Raw genomic sequence first — 18,569 nt, 5'->3', positions numbered from 1 at the left:
TCAATGCATCTCGGCCAGGTCTATCTCATTTGCAAATTAACACGATTAACATAAAGTTGCATGCATATAACGCACAGTGGACGAACAGAGAGAAATGTTAAAGATGCAAAAACCACATATTGGATATTAGTCATTTTTACAGAGCAAACCCTAAGCAATGCACGTTCACAAGCCACACAACATAAACCTATCAACTTGAGGTATCTGATGAAGTTGTCGTCTCCATCTGCCTTCCTCCTCCAATCTCTCTCTGTATGCTTGCACTTAATTTGCTTATTATTGACTGCAGGCAGCTCCCTTATTCAGTGTGAGCAATATCACAAACACATTTCTCATGGCAAGCGCAAAGCCGGCTGCATTTCGCTCTGTTTAATACACATTACTTACTGCAGGGTTGCATTCAGAGTCCCACAGCCCGTCCCAGAGCCCCCCAGAGCATTTATATGAGTTGCAAGGTTTGTGTTGTGTGTATGTATGCGTGTTTCTTCATTTTGATTCAGCACTGAGCCTGTGGTGGTGAGAGTGACAAGAAAATCTATTTCTGAGTGTGTGTTTTTTTTTGCGTTTAGCTCCGAGTGTTCATTGGCAAGCTAGTGAGTATAGCTTGATGTTTTAAAAAACAAAATAATAATAATGGTCTATGGGAAGAGTAATGATAGAGTAAGCAGCTGTTATGGCGATGGTGATGATGATGGAAAGGATGAAGTGTTAGAAATGGCCGATATGCGGAAAGGGCTCGGCGGGGGGGCAGGGAACGATGCTGTCAGATGAGGACCAGAAGCGTAGGCGTCTGGTGATGGATCGTCGAGAGGGCGGCGGCGTCCCCTGAACGCGCATTTTCTCCTGGCTCTTGCTCCTGAGAAAGCAGAAACGCTTTGCTGCTGGTGGGGCTGGAGTGTGTGAGGGTTAATGCACAGACAGATACACAGACAAGGAGAGAGATGGGTCAGTGGAAGAGAAGAAATGATGATTCAGAGATTAAAAAAACAGTTACATTTATGATTCATGAAGAATGAAGCCCCTGAGGTTCCCTTTGAAGACTACTTTGGCCATGCAATATAGCGTGAAACTTGGGAAAGTATTTGTGCTCGGAAAGCTGAGAAATGATAGACTGAAATTGGAAATTTACAATGGGATTAGTTCATTGAGTGCATGTCAGGAGGAAAAATAGTTATAATTATAGCAAACCTAAAAAAAAGAGTCGCATGGCGCCCCCTAGTGTAAAAGACAGATAGCTAAAGCACAATAAAACTAGTATACGCTAACTAAAATGAAAGTGTTTAAACCTTTTTAGCTCAGACCGGAGGATGTTTAGTTGGTGAAAGCGGTTTTGGGTCAAAACTCCAAAGCTGCTTAAAAATTGGCATCTAGAAAATGATTCAAATGGACTCTAGTGCAATTCACAATCAATACTAAAGTAATTTGGCCTAATTTCCCATCACTTTCCCTATCGATGGTGCCACTTATCTATTATGGTATAATTTCCAAGTCAATGATTTCAAGAGATTTTTACTTATCCACTTGTCACCCCAAACCTGACTTTCTTTCTTCTGTGGAACATAAAAGAAGATATTTTGAAGAATGTTGGCAACCAAAAAGTTTTGGTACCATTGCCTTCCATTTGATAAGAGGGGAAAAAAAAAAGATACTTTAAGAAAGTTCTGGAAATATCTTCTCTTCTCTGTTCCACAGACGGAGAGTAAAATAACATAATTGTATTTTTTTTTAAACTATTCCTTTAATACTGAGAGAGAATCAATCATTGTGTAACTTCATGAGAGGGCTCAGTTCAGCCCCGTGACAGCAGCACTCACCTCGGCCGTTGAGGGCAGGTGAAAGTGTCGGGGACTGTATATGATTCTCCTCTGCGGAGTGATTGTTCATGGAGTCCAGACTGAGACGTGACTGTCTGGGGGGCAGCGGTGGAGGAGGAAGGGGTGGTGTGCTCTCGGGACAGTCTAGACATGTGGGGATCTCCGGCAGAGGGATGTCTGGAGCGCTTCGGATTCTCTCGCGTGGAGCGTCAGTTCGTTCTCGTTGACTGTCTTTCTTAGGTTTGATGAATTTCGCTATTGCTTTGGCTCCAGCCCAATGCCGGCTCCTGTGTTAGAGAAAAAAAAAGTCACAAAATATTCTCTTGTATTAAACATTCATAGTAAAAAATCGTTAAACTTGAGAAATAGGGCCTAGAAACACAGTTTCTCTTTAGTCTTAAACCATTTTGATTCCACAGATGGACTCACTTTTTAGGAGTCGGGTCGTAGAACTTATACTGGTCCATGATCTTCTCCTCTAATTTCTCTTTCTGTCGCCGTAAAGAATTCAGCTTATCACTGTAAAAGGAAACGATACAAATGAAAAGCATGGCATTAGGAAAGTTTGACCACAAGTTTCTTGATTCGTTTTCCGACAGGATTTCTTAGATACCCCTAACACCTCAGTCAAGCACTCCAGATAATAAATATCAGTTATTAACCTTGATGAAACATTATGAAAAGATCCTAAACTTGACTAGGATCATACACCTAGTACAGGGGTTAAAACCCATAGATGATATGATGACACACTGCTCACATGTATTGTTTCTGCTCTTCGTGGTAAAGTTCTTTGCTCTCCATGGTTCTCTCCAGCAGGGTCTGATTTTGTTGGCCGAGCATCTGGATCTGACTCAGAAGATGATGGTTTTCCTCTTCCAAGTTTCCTTTCAAACGGGTTAGCAGCTAAATTCAGAGGAAGAAAGATATCTTAGCACTAGCTGTTAAAATTAATCAATTTCAAGGCCTGGGATCAATATCTAGTCTCGTCTGTGATGGTATAATACATCACAGGCACAACAGTCTTGGGTTCTCTGAAGAAGCAGAGTGTGTATCTAGTTTCAGTTAACTCCTTATATAAGGTCTCTCTCACCTCACAGTGGTTGTCCAGTTTTGTCATGGAGATGTCCAGGCCCTGATGCTGCTCTTTGAGTTGGTCGTAGCGTGCCTGCCAGCGGTTCAGGTCCAGCTGGGACTCGTTCAGAGAGGTCTTCAGTTCTTTGGTCTGCAGTTGTAGGCTGTCATACTCCCGCCTCAGCTGCAAGTGCGTCTGTGTCAGTCTGGAGGTACATAATCAGAGGCTTAGATAGTACCGTTTGATATATTTAATATATTAAAACATTTGCCCTCAATTGTATGTGTTGCTTATTTTACAGCAAAGCAAGTACCACGTTCAAGGCCCAGAAATGTAGCTAGGACATTGTATGCTTGCACATAGAGAGTATTCTCGTAGCTTAAATTATGGCTGAACCGCTAATATCAAATGGACTAATTTAACGATGTCCTTACTACCTTTCTGGGCCAGTTCCCTTGCCGTCTGTGCAGGATCAGAAAGCTCTCGGATTTAATCAAGAATATCTTACGGGTTTGGAACGGCATGAGGTTGAGTAGTTAATGACAAAAAAAGAAAAAAGTGCTTTTCACTACTCCCATAATGCTTAACTGTAGATTTTTTTATTTATTGTTGAACATTGATGGAGCAACAGATTTTGTGTGAAAATAGACCATAAATGGGGCTTGTTTCACTTCAAAATATTACAAATGTACAAGGTTGCAAGGTGGGCCTTTTACACGACAAAAGATCTCCAGTATTTATACAAATACTTCAGCTAATAATATATATATATATATATATATATATATATATATTTTTTTTATGATGTTTCATTAAAAATATGATGATTTCAGGAGGTGGACAAACAGCTGATATTTACCATTTAAATGTAATTATTTAATTTAATTATTAAATAAGTAAACGTTTTGCACCATCTAGTGGTTTAAAGGATAAGAAAGTCGAACACAACATTTATCTCAATGAGCCTTTAGCCACTGTTGCACCCTATAGTTTAAAAAAATAATTACGTGTATGTGCATATTATATTTTATAACAAATTACCAATGCCAATAATAACAATATACAATTATGTGATGATTAAATAGTAACTGAAATACTGGGCATCCATACCAGTTATTACTGCTTGCGCTAGTGTTGTAGTCTATTCCCGCCAGCAGAGGGCAGTACATATTTACCATAAATCCTTCACTTCAGCTTCTTTAATATTTTCAACTTAATACTGACTACGGAGTGTGTTTTGTTGATAAAAAGTCTCTCGAACCTGTCTACTTCTTCTCTCAAGCTGCGGTTCTCCCCCAGGATAAGAGTGTTCTTGTGAATTTCCTCTCCCAGACTCTCTCGGTCCCTGTGTAGAGACGCCTCCAGTGCCTCCATAGCGTCCTTCTGCTTCAGGAGAACCGTGTATCTGTTCAACACACACACACACACACATACAGTGATTCGAACTAGACTTTTCTCTACAATACATCTAAGTCAAATGATTCAGGAGCATAAGGAAACACATTCTGATTAAAACTCCTGTACAGCAGGATTTCCCCACTGATCTTCCAGGAAGTGAAGGAGGATGCAATATTTAATATTTGTGCATCTATCTACATTCACAATTCCCTAGGAACACACATATACACACATACATACCATACATATATATATTCTTTTTTAATTCTAAGATTATTTTTTAAATGATTGGAAACTATTCAAAAAAATAATCTTAAGAGTAAAGCATTTAAACATATTAAACCAAACACTTTGATCAAATATATTTGTTAAAAAAAAAATACAATAGATTATACTTAGTTTGACAATTTTAAATGTGCATGTGTGATGGGCCAAGTTTTATTTTATTTAATTAACTCCTGAACCAGAAAAATACTTTTTTCTATTTATTTCCCATCACTTCTATAAATTCAATTTCTCCATGACAGTTTTAATTATTTGTGGAGATGTTACATTATTTATTGAAAGGTTATCATGACTTAAAATCATAGGGGGCGTTTCAAGTAAATAATTCAAGCCCACAGGGTTTCAGCTGACAAAAAAAAAGCTTGGGAACCTGTTTCATATTCCAACACTCCTCCAAAAAAACTGTTGTGTTGTAAATGGATGATGGAAATTGACATAAATAAAGTAATTAGGAAATTGAGTGTGTGTGACATGTGGAGAGTTGGACATGGACGCTGAGGCTGGCGGACATTACAGCTGATTGGGGCCCTGACAGCCATCTGCTGAACCCCTCAGCCGAGGCCCCCAGAGACACACTACTGCATTATTCATGAGCTAGAGACATAAAACAGCCAAGGGAAGACTACAAAACTACATTAAGGCAAACAGAACCATGTTTTTCCTGTCTCTTACAAAAAGACACAACTTTCCACATTGCACCATGGAAAAATGAGTGTGACAGGCACGCGTGAGAGGATCAGTGTGTATTATAGAAGGTTGAGCTCATCAATGTCTAATGTGTGCGCATAAAAATAAGGGATATTTTCCACTGTGGCCCACCAGATTCCCAGGGAGGTTGTTACTTTAGCAACACCACTGAAATCCAAACAGTCAAAAACTAAACTGCAGGAGAAGTTGACCCTTAATGCTTAAAAATATCATGAAAAAAGATTTGCATATGGTTAAAAATAATGCTAGTCCGGAAGCATCTACTTACAGCAAAGACCATTTTTACAAAAACTGTTTATTGCTAGTAAAGTGATAGTTCACCCAAAAATGAACATCCTATTTTTATTTTTGGGTGATCTATCCCTTTAAATGCCCTCCATCTCTCAACGTCTCTGTCCCGTCAGCGGTCCTAATGGTATGAGGGTCATTGTGGCGTCTCTGCTTAGACCAGACACAGTTCATTACTCTATTGTTACTCTACACAACCTTCCTAGGCAGACAGAACCATATACTAGTTGCAACCTATGGAAGGGCTTAATAACTCAACAAAGGTCACCTACTGTGTCAACTACTACAGAAAATAAGGCTAAATATGAAGGATTCCTATTCGATATGTTCATTGTTCATTTTGGCAATGCCACCTGACAATTGAATACTTCTTAAAGGGATAGTACACCCAAAAAAAGAAAATTCTGTCATTAATTACTCACGCTCCTGTCGTTACAAATCTATAAGACCTTCACTCATCTTCAGAACACAAATTAAGATATTTCTGATGAAAAGGACACAAGGGTAAGTAATTAATAACAGAATTTTCATGTTTGGGGGAACTGTCCGTTTTAAATAAATTGTGATATACAATGTATGTAGCAAGCTAGATTTCCATTTCACAGAAAGGCATAATTTTCTGAAGTAGGGCTGGATGGCAGATGAATGCATATTTAGAGGACTGATTGGATTGGAAAGGAACTGACTTGCTCTCCAGTGCGCGGTGTTCTTGCTCCAGAGCTCTCTGGTTGCCCTTCAGTCCTGCGTATCGGGTCATGAGCTGCTCGTACTCCGTCGCTTGCCTTTCGTGCACGGCAAGCAGGCGCTCGTGGTCCTGCGTGACCCGGTCGCGGGCCGCACACGCCTCCTCGCGCTGTTTCTGTAGAGACTCGGCCTCTGACTCCAGAGTCTGCAGCTGGGTCTGTAAAGCTCCGTACTGAGCCATGAGAGATGAGCTCTGGGAGCTTAGTGTCGAATTTTCCACCTGAACACAAAACGAAAAATGGACATTTATTGATTCGGTTTTTTATATTTTAACAATCTCTTTTAAGCTTTCATAATCTCACATAAAACGTAAAAAAATAAAAAAAATAAAATAAATAAAAACAGTTTTTTTTTTTTTTTTTACCTCTATTCTCAAATAAAATAATAAAAAAATATATAAAATGAAAACAATTTAAAAAAGGCAAGGCAAGTATAACAAATAGAATAAACAGCAAAAATGCATGAGTCAGTCTTGTATGACCTGTGCGACATCTGGTAAATACCACTTAATCAAATCTAGCTTTAAAATAATTACAATTTCCAAATGTATTTCATGTAATGTAATAAAATCTTTTTGTATTTCTTGCAGTAAAGAATTTCATAGGGGTTTGGTTTGGAATGACATGACATTTTTGGCCAAACAATCCCTTTAATCTTGAAAAGCAACTGCCTTTCTTGCTGTATGGGTCAGAGGTGAACAGTTGAAATTGTCAGTCCTCCTCAAAAGCATCACACCTGTCATTTCTTTAGCCCTCGAGGTCACAAAATTGCTTTCTCGGGGCACTAAAGACCCTTACACAGCCAAAAAACCAGAACAGGCTTCCTCACCTGTTCTTGCAGGGTATTTGCTAGCCCTGCTAAGCAGTGGTCATGTCAATCATTTCTATGTGTCTGACAATGTCAGATATTTTTGGAGATCCAAAAGCACTGACCAGCAGTACAATCTTAACAGGCTCAGTGGACCATGTGCAGGACAATTTCCATGCAAAAATGCCAAATTCAGATAATGGCATCACGTCCTTATTCACAATTATGTCTTCTATTTGTAATTTATTTGTTAAAGGATTTGTAGGCTTGGTCAAAATAGAGTGTTTTTGTACCTGCAGTTTAGCAGTCTCTTTATGAAGAGTGGTGTTGTGCTCTTGTAAGGACGCTGCTTGTTTCTGCAGAGCTAGTGTTTGTGCGTTGAGCTGTGCATTCTGGGAACCTAACTGCTTCAGCTGCTCCTTCAGAAGATTTTTCTCTGTCTGCAGGGCAGCATTCTGGGCAGGTCACAGTTGGATAATGTTAATAGACAAAACAAACTAGTGAGTATTCAAAGCCTTTGAGTTTAATTGAAAGAAAAATCCCCATGGCTGAAAGTAAATATGCCGTCTTACATTCTTCTCAACATCGATTAGTCGGTCTTTCAGCTTGAGCAGTTCGGCTGTGGTCTCCCTATGCTCGGTTTCCCACTTCTCTTTATTTGGGCTCCATCTATCCTGCCCCAAAGACTGCTGGGAGATCTCCGAGTGAGCCGCTTCTTCTTCTTGCCTTTGCTTGAGGGCCTCCAGGTTCTTTTTAACCTGGTGAGGACAGACCAGAACAAAACTGTCTGACATTAGATGTAATAAATCAGATGCATTCTTTCACTTTCTCCCCAGCTTTCTTTGTTTTGACATGTAGATGCATGTTAGTGGTTTGATAAAGCGTGAACATACAGTGCAGAGTTCAGTGCGAAGTTGCTGGTTTAAGCTGCTGCTCTCCTCCAGGCGGGACTCCAGGCTCTGGATCTTCTCCTCTCTCAGCTCCAGAGTCTTCTTAAGCGCAGACTCAATCTTTGTCTCCAGGATCTTATATTTACTGAAGGATGAGAAAGTGGAAGGTCAGTATGTTACAAATGTTCAACCTGCGTGAGCATCAGAATCTGAAAAATCTAATACAAGAAGTCATCCATCATTACATCAGCCTTAGGAATATTCTCTGTTTTTATTTTTTCATTACCCATATAACAAACTCTAAAAGTATAAAAATGAAACAAACATACCATTGTAAATGATTGTGTGAAAATGGGTAACATGAATTTTTACACATATTATGACTGTCCCATAGTTGTGGCATATTCCTCTAAAGAAGCTTTTTCTACCAAAGTCATTTCTAATTAAGCTGTGATCTTGTATAGATATGACAAACATAGGAAAAATATTGAATTGTGTATCTTTAGGATACATTAAAATGCTATCAATAATACTAGCTTTAGTAAAACAAAGTAGTAGTATATTGTAATAATACAAAAGTGAATTTCCACTGTTGGATAATATCAGAAGACAAATAAACTACTGAGTATTCAAAGTCTTTTTAAAAAGTTTAATTAAAAAAGGGCTGAAAATTTCCATGGTATTACTTTAGTATTATTTATATACTATTATTGTATTTTAAATTGTCTTTTAATTGTATTTTCAGTCCTTGTTTTAATAATTTTGTTATAAGATTTTGACACTTTTATTACATTTTGTTCTTGGTTGTCAGTAATTTTAGTACTTTAACTTCAACCTTAATTTCATAACTTCAAAGTTATTTTGATCTAATATTTATATTCTATTTTATTTTCAACAAACCAATTATAATAGCGTTAGTTAACAATATCAACACTGCAATAGTTAAAGGAACAATTGAATATCTTTCATAATAGAAACATGCACGCACACACATGCACACGCACACACACAGACTCTCTTGGATGGATTACTAAGCACAGTGGAATGTGACTGTTAGTGGTAAACGTCTTCAAACATTAAGTGATTAGCGACAGCTAGCGTTTTATGACACTATTAGCTGGTGAGAAATCTTTCAGCAAACATTCAGTCACGTTTGTTTCTTTTGATCTAACTTACAAATACATGCCACTTGTCACACTCACAGCAATAAAGGGTTCAAGGTGGGGGAGAGAGGGAGTGAGTCTAGTTCCTTATAGAGAAAGATGAATACTTCACTACTGAACCCTCTCTACGGGGAACATTCCAGAGAAAACTAATCAAACCGGAGTCAGGCCTGTAATTACTTCATACTGTGACCTCAATATGAAAGAAGTTATTATAAACACAGCACTACACACAGCAAACCTCCTTCTAACCCACAATAATGTAAAGAGCTGAGAACACTGCAACACACTACAGTAAAGATAGCATGCACTTTGACTATAAGGCAATTAACAGTTTTGAGGAAACTCTACTTTTTTGCATAACTCTCCTAATAAAACTCATTTATTACATAGGAGGTAATATGTTAGTTTTACATAACACTTTCTCTATTTTGTGTAGTGTAAATGTTACTTTATTCTCATTGACAAAAACTATTCCTATTGCTACTCGTGACATGTTAATCCCAACACTTTCCTCAAGAGGAAAACCGAGTGGAGACAAGTGGTGATGTAAATAAAGTATATGAGACAGATACACCTTTCAGAGGGAAGCGTTCACATAAAACAAACAAGACACTTTATACGATCTTATAACACTTTGTACTTACAAACTAGCAATGAACTCAAAGCATGATAATTTTCTTAATACCAAATGTCACTCACTTGTCTTCACAGCTGTGTTCTTCCTGTAAGAGTTTCTCTCTGTTCAAGCCGATCTTCTCCAGCTCATGGCTCAGCTTCTCCAGTTCATTACACTGCTGCTGCACCCTCAGTTTCTCATTCACCAGCTCCTGCTCAACAAAACATGACCAAATGTTTAACCAAAATGTCATAATTTGATCTTTGTAGTAAATAGACATAATTGGTCTCTGGTGACAAATGACAGACTTCTCCAATCATTTAGGCAGTCTAGCTAAATCCTGCCTTTTTTTTTTTTTTTTAAACAATACAAATACAAAGAGAACAGTACAGTTGGTACAGATTTTGATACCATTTTAGTATGGGACCAATTCTTACTATTAACTAGGTATTTATTAGCATACCTATTATTAACATATTGGCTGTTTATTAGTACTTATACAGCACCTATTCTACATAACCATATTCTACATCCCTAGTCCTACCCAACAACTAACTTACTAACTATTAATAAGCAGCAAATTAGTTTATTGAAGCAATATTTATAGTTAATGGTTTGTTATTAGCAAGACTTTGACCTTGGAATAATATAATGTGATGGACTCATCCTAATGCATCATACCTCTCTTAGTGTGGCCAGAGTCTTCTTATCAATGGTGGCCTGTTTTTGCAGGTCTTTGTTCTCTCTCTCCAGCTCTTTAAGTCTCCCTGCGGCCTCTTTAAGGCGGCCCAACTCTTTATTGAGAGCCGTGCTTTCTTTCTCCATGCTGGCCAGCCTGAGGCAGTTCTCTTCCAGCGCTGTCTCCTTCACCTCCAACTGCTGCTTCAACCTACGTGTCTCCTTCTCCAGCTGCTTCTTCTCCTTCTCCACCTGGCCCAATTCCTGCTCCATTCCTCTCTTCTCTTTCTCCACTGCTTCTGCCCATGACACCGTCTGCCTCAACCCCTCCAACTCTCGCCGCAGATCTTTCGTCTCTGCCTCATTCTGCTTCAGCTCGCCCTCCAGACCCTGAATCTTGGTGGCACTGTTGTCCAGGGTCTGCTGGAGCCGTTGATTTTCCTGGCTCAGACTGCTGTAGTTTTTCTCTAGTCTTTCACTTCTCTTGGCCTGGGAGCGGAGCTCCTCCAGTGTGCGGCACATCTCCTCGTGTTCCTGCTCTAGTTCGGCATGTTCCTGCTGTAGTTGTGCCAGGCGAGTGGCAGCCGTCCGCAGGGTCTCCAAGGCACGTCGCTGCTCCAGGTTCTCCTCCTCAAGCTGCTGATGATCCTTCTCCAGAACAGCCAAGCGCAGGCTGGCATTCTGCGCCGTATCAGCCAGCTTCTTCAGCCGCCGATTGTCTTGTTCCAGAGTAGCGTTCTCACGCTCCAGGGCCTCGGCGCGTTCACTGCCAATCTTCAAGGAGGCGGTTTCCCTCTGCAGCTGTTCTCGGACACGCTCCAGACGTGTTACCTCCCTTTCCAACTCCTCACAGTGCTCTCCTCGTTCACGGAGAGAGTCGAGCTCTTTAGTCGCCTGTCGTTTCTCAGCCTCCAGACGAGCTATTTTACTGCCGGTTTCAGAGATGGTCTGGTGTAGAACACGGTTTTCAGTCTCCACCTCCCTCACACGTGCCTCGCTGTTCACCTGAGCACGTTTCCTGAGGGAGTTCACGGCCTGGGACAGGTGCTCTTTCTCCTGCTCCAACTCCGAGATCTAACAGGCCACACATACATACAAATATACAACATTTATGAATTATATATAATGATATATTTATGCATAATTCATATAATGTTCTGATCATCATGGGCTCTCTTTCTTTAAACGTTTACCTGTCTCTCTTTATCTGCTTGGATTGTCTCTAGAGTTTTTTCTAGTCTCTGTTTCTCCTTTAGCAGCTCCTCTCCAAGGTTCTCCATGTCCTGAGTTGTCTGTTTCTCCTGGTCCAACTGGAATTGCAGACACTCCAACTAAAACACACAAGACAGAAGAGATCTCATCAGCATTCAATATTCTGGCTCTCAGTTAACATTTAAAGGAAATGCAGAAACTTAAAGTACCTTCTTGCTGAGGCTCTGATTCTCTCTTTCCAGTTCCACTGCGTGCAGCTGACCTTCTTCCATGTTAATGGAGGCCTCTCTCAACTCCTGGATGGTGCTTTGAAGACATTGGTTCTCCTTCTCCAGCTTCAAGAGTCGGCTGGATGCGCTCTCGTTCAGCTCAAACACAAATGACTTACGGGCTGTAGTAGTGGATGAACAAAAATCTCTTTATTACATATTGACCAGACTAGATGAGGGGCATCAACCAAAGATAGTGCCCTTTTTACTAAAAGTACCCCAGCTCCACGATCTACCAATCATTTATTATAACTGATCATAAATAAATATTGGTATATTAAGTTAGATGTAAAATCCCTTGTTGTTAACTTAGTATGAGATTTTGAACCCCACTGTAAAGGTATTCAATTAGTTATTAGCAAACCTTTTGTACTCTTAAGGTCTCAAAAACAGGTTCTTTATATTATCAACTATATATTTGACTATAAATATTTATCAACTATAATCTTTATATTGTTTCTTAAAACTTAAATGTGTCTTGGCAGTGTGCTGTGTACACAACCACCCTATAATGCAAAATATCCATGCAGTGCTTTTAAGGGGTTTATAGGGGTTTATAAAGGTGACTGTTAATGACTAACAAGTCATTTACAAATGTATTTTAAACTTTTTGACCAGTTATAACTGCATGAGTAAGAATGGGAGAGAAGGGCGGGGTGAGCAGTAGCTCATTATCATTTAAAAGGACATGCACTGAAATGGGTCACTGTGAACAGAGCAGTTTTTGACCAGATAAAAAGGGTGTTGTTTTACACTACCACAAAAATTTGAACCAATGTTATGTTATAGACTTTTCATGAAGACCCTAAAGAATAATACCATCTTGTGGGAAACGGGCATCCGATGTCCTTTATTTAAAGAGTAGTCAACATCTGAAGTGGATCAAAAAAGTTAATCAAAGTTATCCTAAGACAAGAAAGCATTTTGGTTTTAGGTTTCAGGACAACTTTGATGAAAGATTTTGATCAACTTCAAATGTTGACTACTGTATTTTGCATATATTTGTATTGCATTTATGTAGTTAGTATTTATACTCATTTGAGATTTGAGTAGTCTGAGTGGCAAACATCCAGCAGAAAGATGCTGAGTCACCTGTACATTAACATATAAATAATATGTATACACACCTAACGGCTTACAAACAGCCTGAGGGTAGAGATATTTCAGGAACCAGTTTTCTCAGGTCAACACAGACTTCGTGCTAATCAACTCCGAAAATCTCCCATTTGTGCCTGCTTAATTTTTTAGAGACTTCACGTTCAAAAGCTTTATTAGTAGCAAATTAGCATTTGTTCACTTTGCATGAACAAAACGGCAAGATCTCTGTTGGCAATATATTTGCATTGGGATGGGTTCTTAAAAAAAAGCAACAAACAGAAAATAGGCCATCAGCACGTGACCCAAATTTAACTCTTTATTCTGTGTTTTCTAAGGCAGTCTGTGTTGGGTTAGCATTAAAAACACAAATTCTAAGTTCAAGACTAAATGAGACTGTCTCAAAAGGTTTTAAACTGAGCTTCTGTCCAAAAGCACTGTGGGGAACTCACCCTCATTGACCTCATTGTTCTTGGACAATTGCTCCAGTTCCCAGCCAAGGTGAGCCGACTCATTCATGCTTTGCTTCTGAGAGATCTCCAGCAACATGTTCTCCTCCAGCAACTCCTCTAGACGTTTCTTATCACTGTCCCTGTCCTAAACCACAAACAAAACAGGAAAAACCATATACTTAGTGCTGGGAAAGAGTACTCATTCAGAGATTCAATGTGACCCTTTCTCAAATGATTCGGCTTCTAAAAAATTATTTTGAAAAAGTTTGGTAAAGTTGGTGGTCAATGTGAACAACCTTTTTAATTTTAGTTTGTTTAAACTAAAATAAGTCAGCATGACATTACATAATGCATGTTTCAACCCACAGTTGACAGAACAAAAGCATTCCTGTGGTCAGTTCCAAAGAACCAGAATGTATGAAGTATCAAAGCTACATACCACATACATTGGAAATGAATCAACTAAGGTCTACAGCATGATTTATTGCCCCAACATTACAAAACAGTAAGATTTATCAAGGATTGTTTCGTTATCACATTGTGAATCAAAACCAATTTAATTTGTAAGGTGCATAAAGATGAACTTTCTCTACACAGACACCAAAATAATTTCCATTAACACTTACAATTTCCATATCATGCAGTTTAGAGCGCAGCTGAAGGTTCTCTTTTTCTAGTTCGTGTAGCTTGTCACAGCGCCCCCTGGCCCCAGCAAGCTGCCCCTCCAGCATGGACTTTGTCTCCAGCAAGGTCATATTGTCCTCTCTTAGCTCCTGTGCACAAAAGAGAGACATGATCAAAAATGATGAAGGGATGGACAAAAAGAAAAGATCAAAAATGATAGAGAAGACGATGACAGGAGACTGAAAGAGTCAGGGGGCTGTCAGTAACATCTCAGGGCCTCAGCAGACACCTGAGGCTTTTTTGTATCTGAGAAATAAAAGCTGCAGGAGCTCTCAGCATGCAGCTGTACATCAGTCCCCTCATGAAGAAACCAACCCTTCTAATTTTATCCAGGTAATGTCAAAGATGTCCGGCTCTGTTTTTTATACAATGCTGAAATCATTAAAATGGAAATGCAATATAGGTTGGAGAGACGTTACCTCTATGCGTGTCTTGTAGAAATGGACATCATTTAGCTTCTCTTTGCAGCGAGCCAGTTCAGTTTCCAGCCGATCCACTTTTCCAGCACGCTCCCTCAGAGCATCCACTTCATCACGGTACGCCCGCACTGAACGTGCCTCTGCCAGCAACTGCGTGTTCTACTCACACACACAAACACAACAGATGATAGTTTTCCGAAGCTCAGTAAAGTGTTTCGCTGTTTGAGTAAACTATGTGAAGAGTGAATGTAAGAAAACAAAGATTCTTGATGTGATACCTCCTGCTTGAGTTTCTGGATCTCTGCATCCATGCGCTCAATCTCGTTCTTGCCATCAATCAACTGCTCAGTCTTCTCCTCCCTGTAGAGAGCAAAGACTTACAACACTGATAGGCTGCACTACTGGATGACCATATTTGGGATTTTTTTTTCAGTCAATAAGAGTCAGAAGTGGGAATTTTATTTTGACAGCTCTGAGGCTGTCAGTGAAGGTAGCCGTCTAGATGAAGTTTGAAACCTGAATAAAAACAAGGTAAAACTAAAAGTAGAAACTGTAGAGAACACACTCACAACTCTTGGCGGGAGCGCCGGAGTTTGGCCTTTGTGTCAGCCAGCTCCACAGCTAAATGCTGTCGATCTTCTTTAGACAGTAGTGTGACAGGGGATAGAGATGTGTGCTCAGGGCTGGGAAAGCCCAAAAGACTGGAAGGCTGCTGGGACTGAAGATAGTCTCTCTCCTGGGTCAGCTCTATGATCAGCTAATGACACAAAACAGAACAGTCAGCATCTAATCAGTAATGATCTATGGCTTGAGGAAGTTTAGTGCTACTTCCTAACAAAAGATTATTGCTGTTGCTGATCGGCAAACCTCAGCAGACTCATCTCGCTCATCTATGAGTTTGCGTAGGTGAAAGGCCATGGTCCGAGACAGAGGGTCCAACTGCTCAGCAGGAATCTCCCCAACTTCCATCCACTGTAGATCCAGAACATTCTCATGGTTGTGAGTTACCTGCAATCACGAGGGATTTTGCACCTCAAATACAAGTTCTATAAACTGTATATGATATACTTAAGAAGTTATTGGGCGAAATCAGGGAAGCTCACTTCTTGAATGTGCGTCACGATGGCGGCTTGTGTTTCAATGTCAAGCAGCTTGATCTTCTCAATCATTTCTTCTTTACGATCACACTGTTGGGAGAAATAAAGAGAATGAGGAAAAGTGGAAGGGATGGAAAGAGAAGGGGAAACGTATGAGGAGAGGAAAGAAAAGGGAAAAAGAAATGGGAAGAGGATGAGGAAAGAACCAGAAAAGGAAGAGGAAGAGCAGGCATGGGAAAAGGAAGGAGAATTAATTAAATGGGATGATGAAGAAAGAAGGGAAAGGGAAAGAGGAAAAAAAAGAGGAAGGGAAAATATGGAAAATGGGAAAGTTGAAGGGACAGAAAAGTAAAGAGGAAGGAGGAGGAACCGGAAAGGAAGAGGAAAGCATTGAATAGGAAGGATGAAGAAAGAAGTGAATAAGGAGAAAGAGGAGGAAGGAAATAATGGAAAAGGGGAAAGCAAAGAGGAAGATGAAGTGGAAGGAACAAGAAAAGGAAGATGAAATAATTAAGAAGGGAGGATTAAGAAAAAAGGAAAGGAAAAGAGGAAAAAAAGGTGAAGGGAAAGCATTGAAAAGGGAAAAATAGAAGGAATAGAAAAGCGAACAGGAAGAGAAGGGAAATTTAAAGGGAAGCGAAAGAGATAAGAAAAGGAAAGGAAAGGGAAAGGAAATGGGAGAAGAATACATGGTGGAAAAGGAAAAGGAAAAGGGAAGAGGAAGAGGAAGGAACCAGAAAGGGAAGGAGGATGTAGATGAGGAAAAGACAGATAAAAGGAAAGGATGGGAAAGGATAAGGTAAAAGAACAAAAAAGTGAAGAGGAAGCAGAAGGGGGAGAGGAAATGGGAAATTGTAAGGGAAGAGGAAAGGATAGGAAAAAGAAGGGCAAAGATGAATTGTAAAAGTAAAGGGAAGAGGAAGAGAAAGAGGAAAAACATTGCCCATGAATTCATTAGTATGCCGTAATGGTGATTAGTCAACTAAACTGCCGGTACAGATGAAAGAGTGGGACTTAAGTCAGAGATTGAGCCCCTCTTTGAATAAAAGATTGCCGGAGATACTTTCAAACGGAATAAAGACCAAGGAATAAAGAAGAGTTGTGTGCCTCGTGACTGGAATACTGTGAGAGGAAGCTTTGGGCCAGGATTAGACCAGCTCAAAGAGACTCTGAACAGAAAGAAAATCAACAGGCAAATGTTACGCTGTCAAGTTTAAGGCTCTAAATCACTGTGAACTGTATATTATCTATTCACAGAAACAGCTAGTGATGGGGCTAAAAGTGTTAAAGAAACAGGCCAGTGCAGAACTGACACGTGAGGAACAATCTCCAGGAAAAGGAGACGACACATTAAAAACATCTCAGCAAATCTAACCCAATAATCTGCGCTGACTTCTCAGAGACATATATTGATGAATGCTTTATTTTGTAGCATAATGAGCATGTGTTCATTTTTCTCTGGAAAAGCAGAGGCATGCCCAGGCATGGATATGATTTCCTGCACTGGTGTTAAAATGTGGGCTGGGGAACTCTGCTAGTTCAATCAGTTTACCTGAACAGCGCAGCCCAGTATCAGCAACAGCAGTCTCTTCACCTCCTCCATGCTTTTACCTGAGGGAATCAAATGGTTAGAAATCACAAGAACTGAAAATATGATACTATACAGAAAATGACAGAATTAAAAATAATAAGCAGAAAAACAGGAAGCGGATACAAAAACGTAAGCAGACACCACTAGTGAAGACAGACATCTGTTATGGTCCCACATTCCTAAATGACAACCCTGTTTAGATATTGATTGATATTAATTGTTGCTATTGATAGCTAAAAATAAAACTGTTCATGTTAACGGGAATAAAACAAATAAAATAAATAACAAAACCATCTAAAATTTACTCAAACTTAATAAAAATTACAAATGTTGTCTGGCAACTCATATTTTGTAATAAAGGTTTAAGTACTAAAATGACTAAAACTAAAGGGTCGGTGTCATCACTGTTTAAATAATGCTCTAGCAGATTGAATATTAACAAAATATTGAATTTCACCTGAACCCACCTTGAAGAGAGGATATTCTCTTTCTTCAATCATTAAATTAAACAAGCCTTCACACGGAGGCAGTGTATTCTTCTATATCTTCTATAAAACTGAGGACACCATTACAAAGCAAACCAACTCTTTCACTATTACACAAACCCTATAAGACAACGTTATTTTTGATTACTTATTTGAAGCTTGTGTCTGTGTGTTGGTGAGCTGGTTTATGTCTGGCAGACTAATAAATACTCTGGAGAGAATGGATTGGGTGTGGGGGTGCCGTCGCCCTAGCGATCGTTTGTTGCTCAAAGCCTCCCCACCCTACAGCATACCCCCTTTACACACACATCAGAGGAGCAGCCGTGGGGAAAACACTCTATTGTCCATTACCACTGAAGCTTAATGTAAAAAGATAATGCAAGATACAAGATAATGTAATGTTGCACAGGTGACACAAGAGAAGAAGCACACAAAACCCATCCTGAAACATGTAAAACCTTCCTGACATCTGTGAATGGGAAATAAATTCATGATACAGACAGTTTTTCCTGACAACATTACATGGCCAGAATGTGGTCACAAGTAGCCTACTGACCAAATATGTGCTGACGTAAACTAATACAGCACTCAGGAGAAACACAGAATCTCAGACTGTTTTGATAACCAATCACAAGCAGAAAAAATAGATATCATAAAGGTTATTTTGTATATGCAGAAGCATTATAACGGATCAACCATGAGCAGAGAAGAAAACCTTGTCAATGCACATTTATAAATGTCAGAATCACACCTCAGTATAGCAAAGGCCTGTTATCCGTATATATTGGAGTAGATG

The 18,569-nt window shown here is 39.5% G+C and overlaps 1 protein-coding gene across 4 annotated transcripts in view; it reads right to left on the bottom strand.

The window, feature by feature from the left end:
- The window catches only part of ccdc88c (coiled-coil domain containing 88C), a 51,505-nt gene that overhangs the window by 11,649 nt on the left and 21,287 nt on the right, over window positions 1-18,569 (bottom strand). For 2 of the 4 annotated variants that reach the window (XM_026285931.1, XM_026285932.1), the window contains exons 5-25: window positions 17,250-17,308; window positions 15,704-15,787; window positions 15,468-15,608; window positions 15,170-15,357; window positions 14,879-14,960; window positions 14,601-14,759; window positions 14,124-14,270; window positions 13,498-13,642; window positions 11,891-12,072; window positions 11,663-11,800; window positions 10,473-11,543; window positions 9,875-10,002; window positions 8,013-8,154; window positions 7,692-7,877; window positions 7,413-7,574; window positions 6,255-6,532; window positions 4,151-4,294; window positions 2,908-3,094; window positions 2,575-2,720; window positions 2,244-2,333; window positions 1,815-2,101 (exon numbers count right to left, since the gene is read on the bottom strand). In XM_026285931.1, the coding sequence (XP_026141716.1) occupies window positions 1,815-2,101; window positions 2,244-2,333; window positions 2,575-2,720; window positions 2,908-3,094; window positions 4,151-4,294; window positions 6,255-6,532; window positions 7,413-7,574; window positions 7,692-7,877; window positions 8,013-8,154; window positions 9,875-10,002; window positions 10,473-11,543; window positions 11,663-11,800; window positions 11,891-12,072; window positions 13,498-13,642; window positions 14,124-14,270; window positions 14,601-14,759; window positions 14,879-14,960; window positions 15,170-15,357; window positions 15,468-15,608; window positions 15,704-15,787; window positions 17,250-17,308 (4,146 nt within the window). Of the gene's footprint in view, window positions 1-412; window positions 891-1,814; window positions 2,102-2,243; window positions 2,334-2,574; window positions 2,721-2,907; window positions 3,095-4,150; window positions 4,295-6,254; window positions 6,533-7,412; window positions 7,575-7,691; window positions 7,878-8,012; window positions 8,155-9,874; window positions 10,003-10,472; window positions 11,544-11,662; window positions 11,801-11,890; window positions 12,073-13,497; window positions 13,643-14,123; window positions 14,271-14,600; window positions 14,760-14,878; window positions 14,961-15,169; window positions 15,358-15,467; window positions 15,609-15,703; window positions 15,788-17,249; window positions 17,309-18,569 lie in introns of those variants that run through there. The other 2 variants (XM_026285934.1, XM_026285933.1) reach the window with 2 other exon arrangements.

This window comes from Carassius auratus, chromosome 17 (assembly GCF_003368295.1).
Source record: "Carassius auratus strain Wakin chromosome 17, ASM336829v1, whole genome shotgun sequence".
NCBI lineage: Eukaryota > Metazoa > Chordata > Actinopteri > Cypriniformes > Cyprinidae > Carassius > Carassius auratus.
This window is presented reverse-complemented; position numbering and strand designations above follow the sequence as displayed.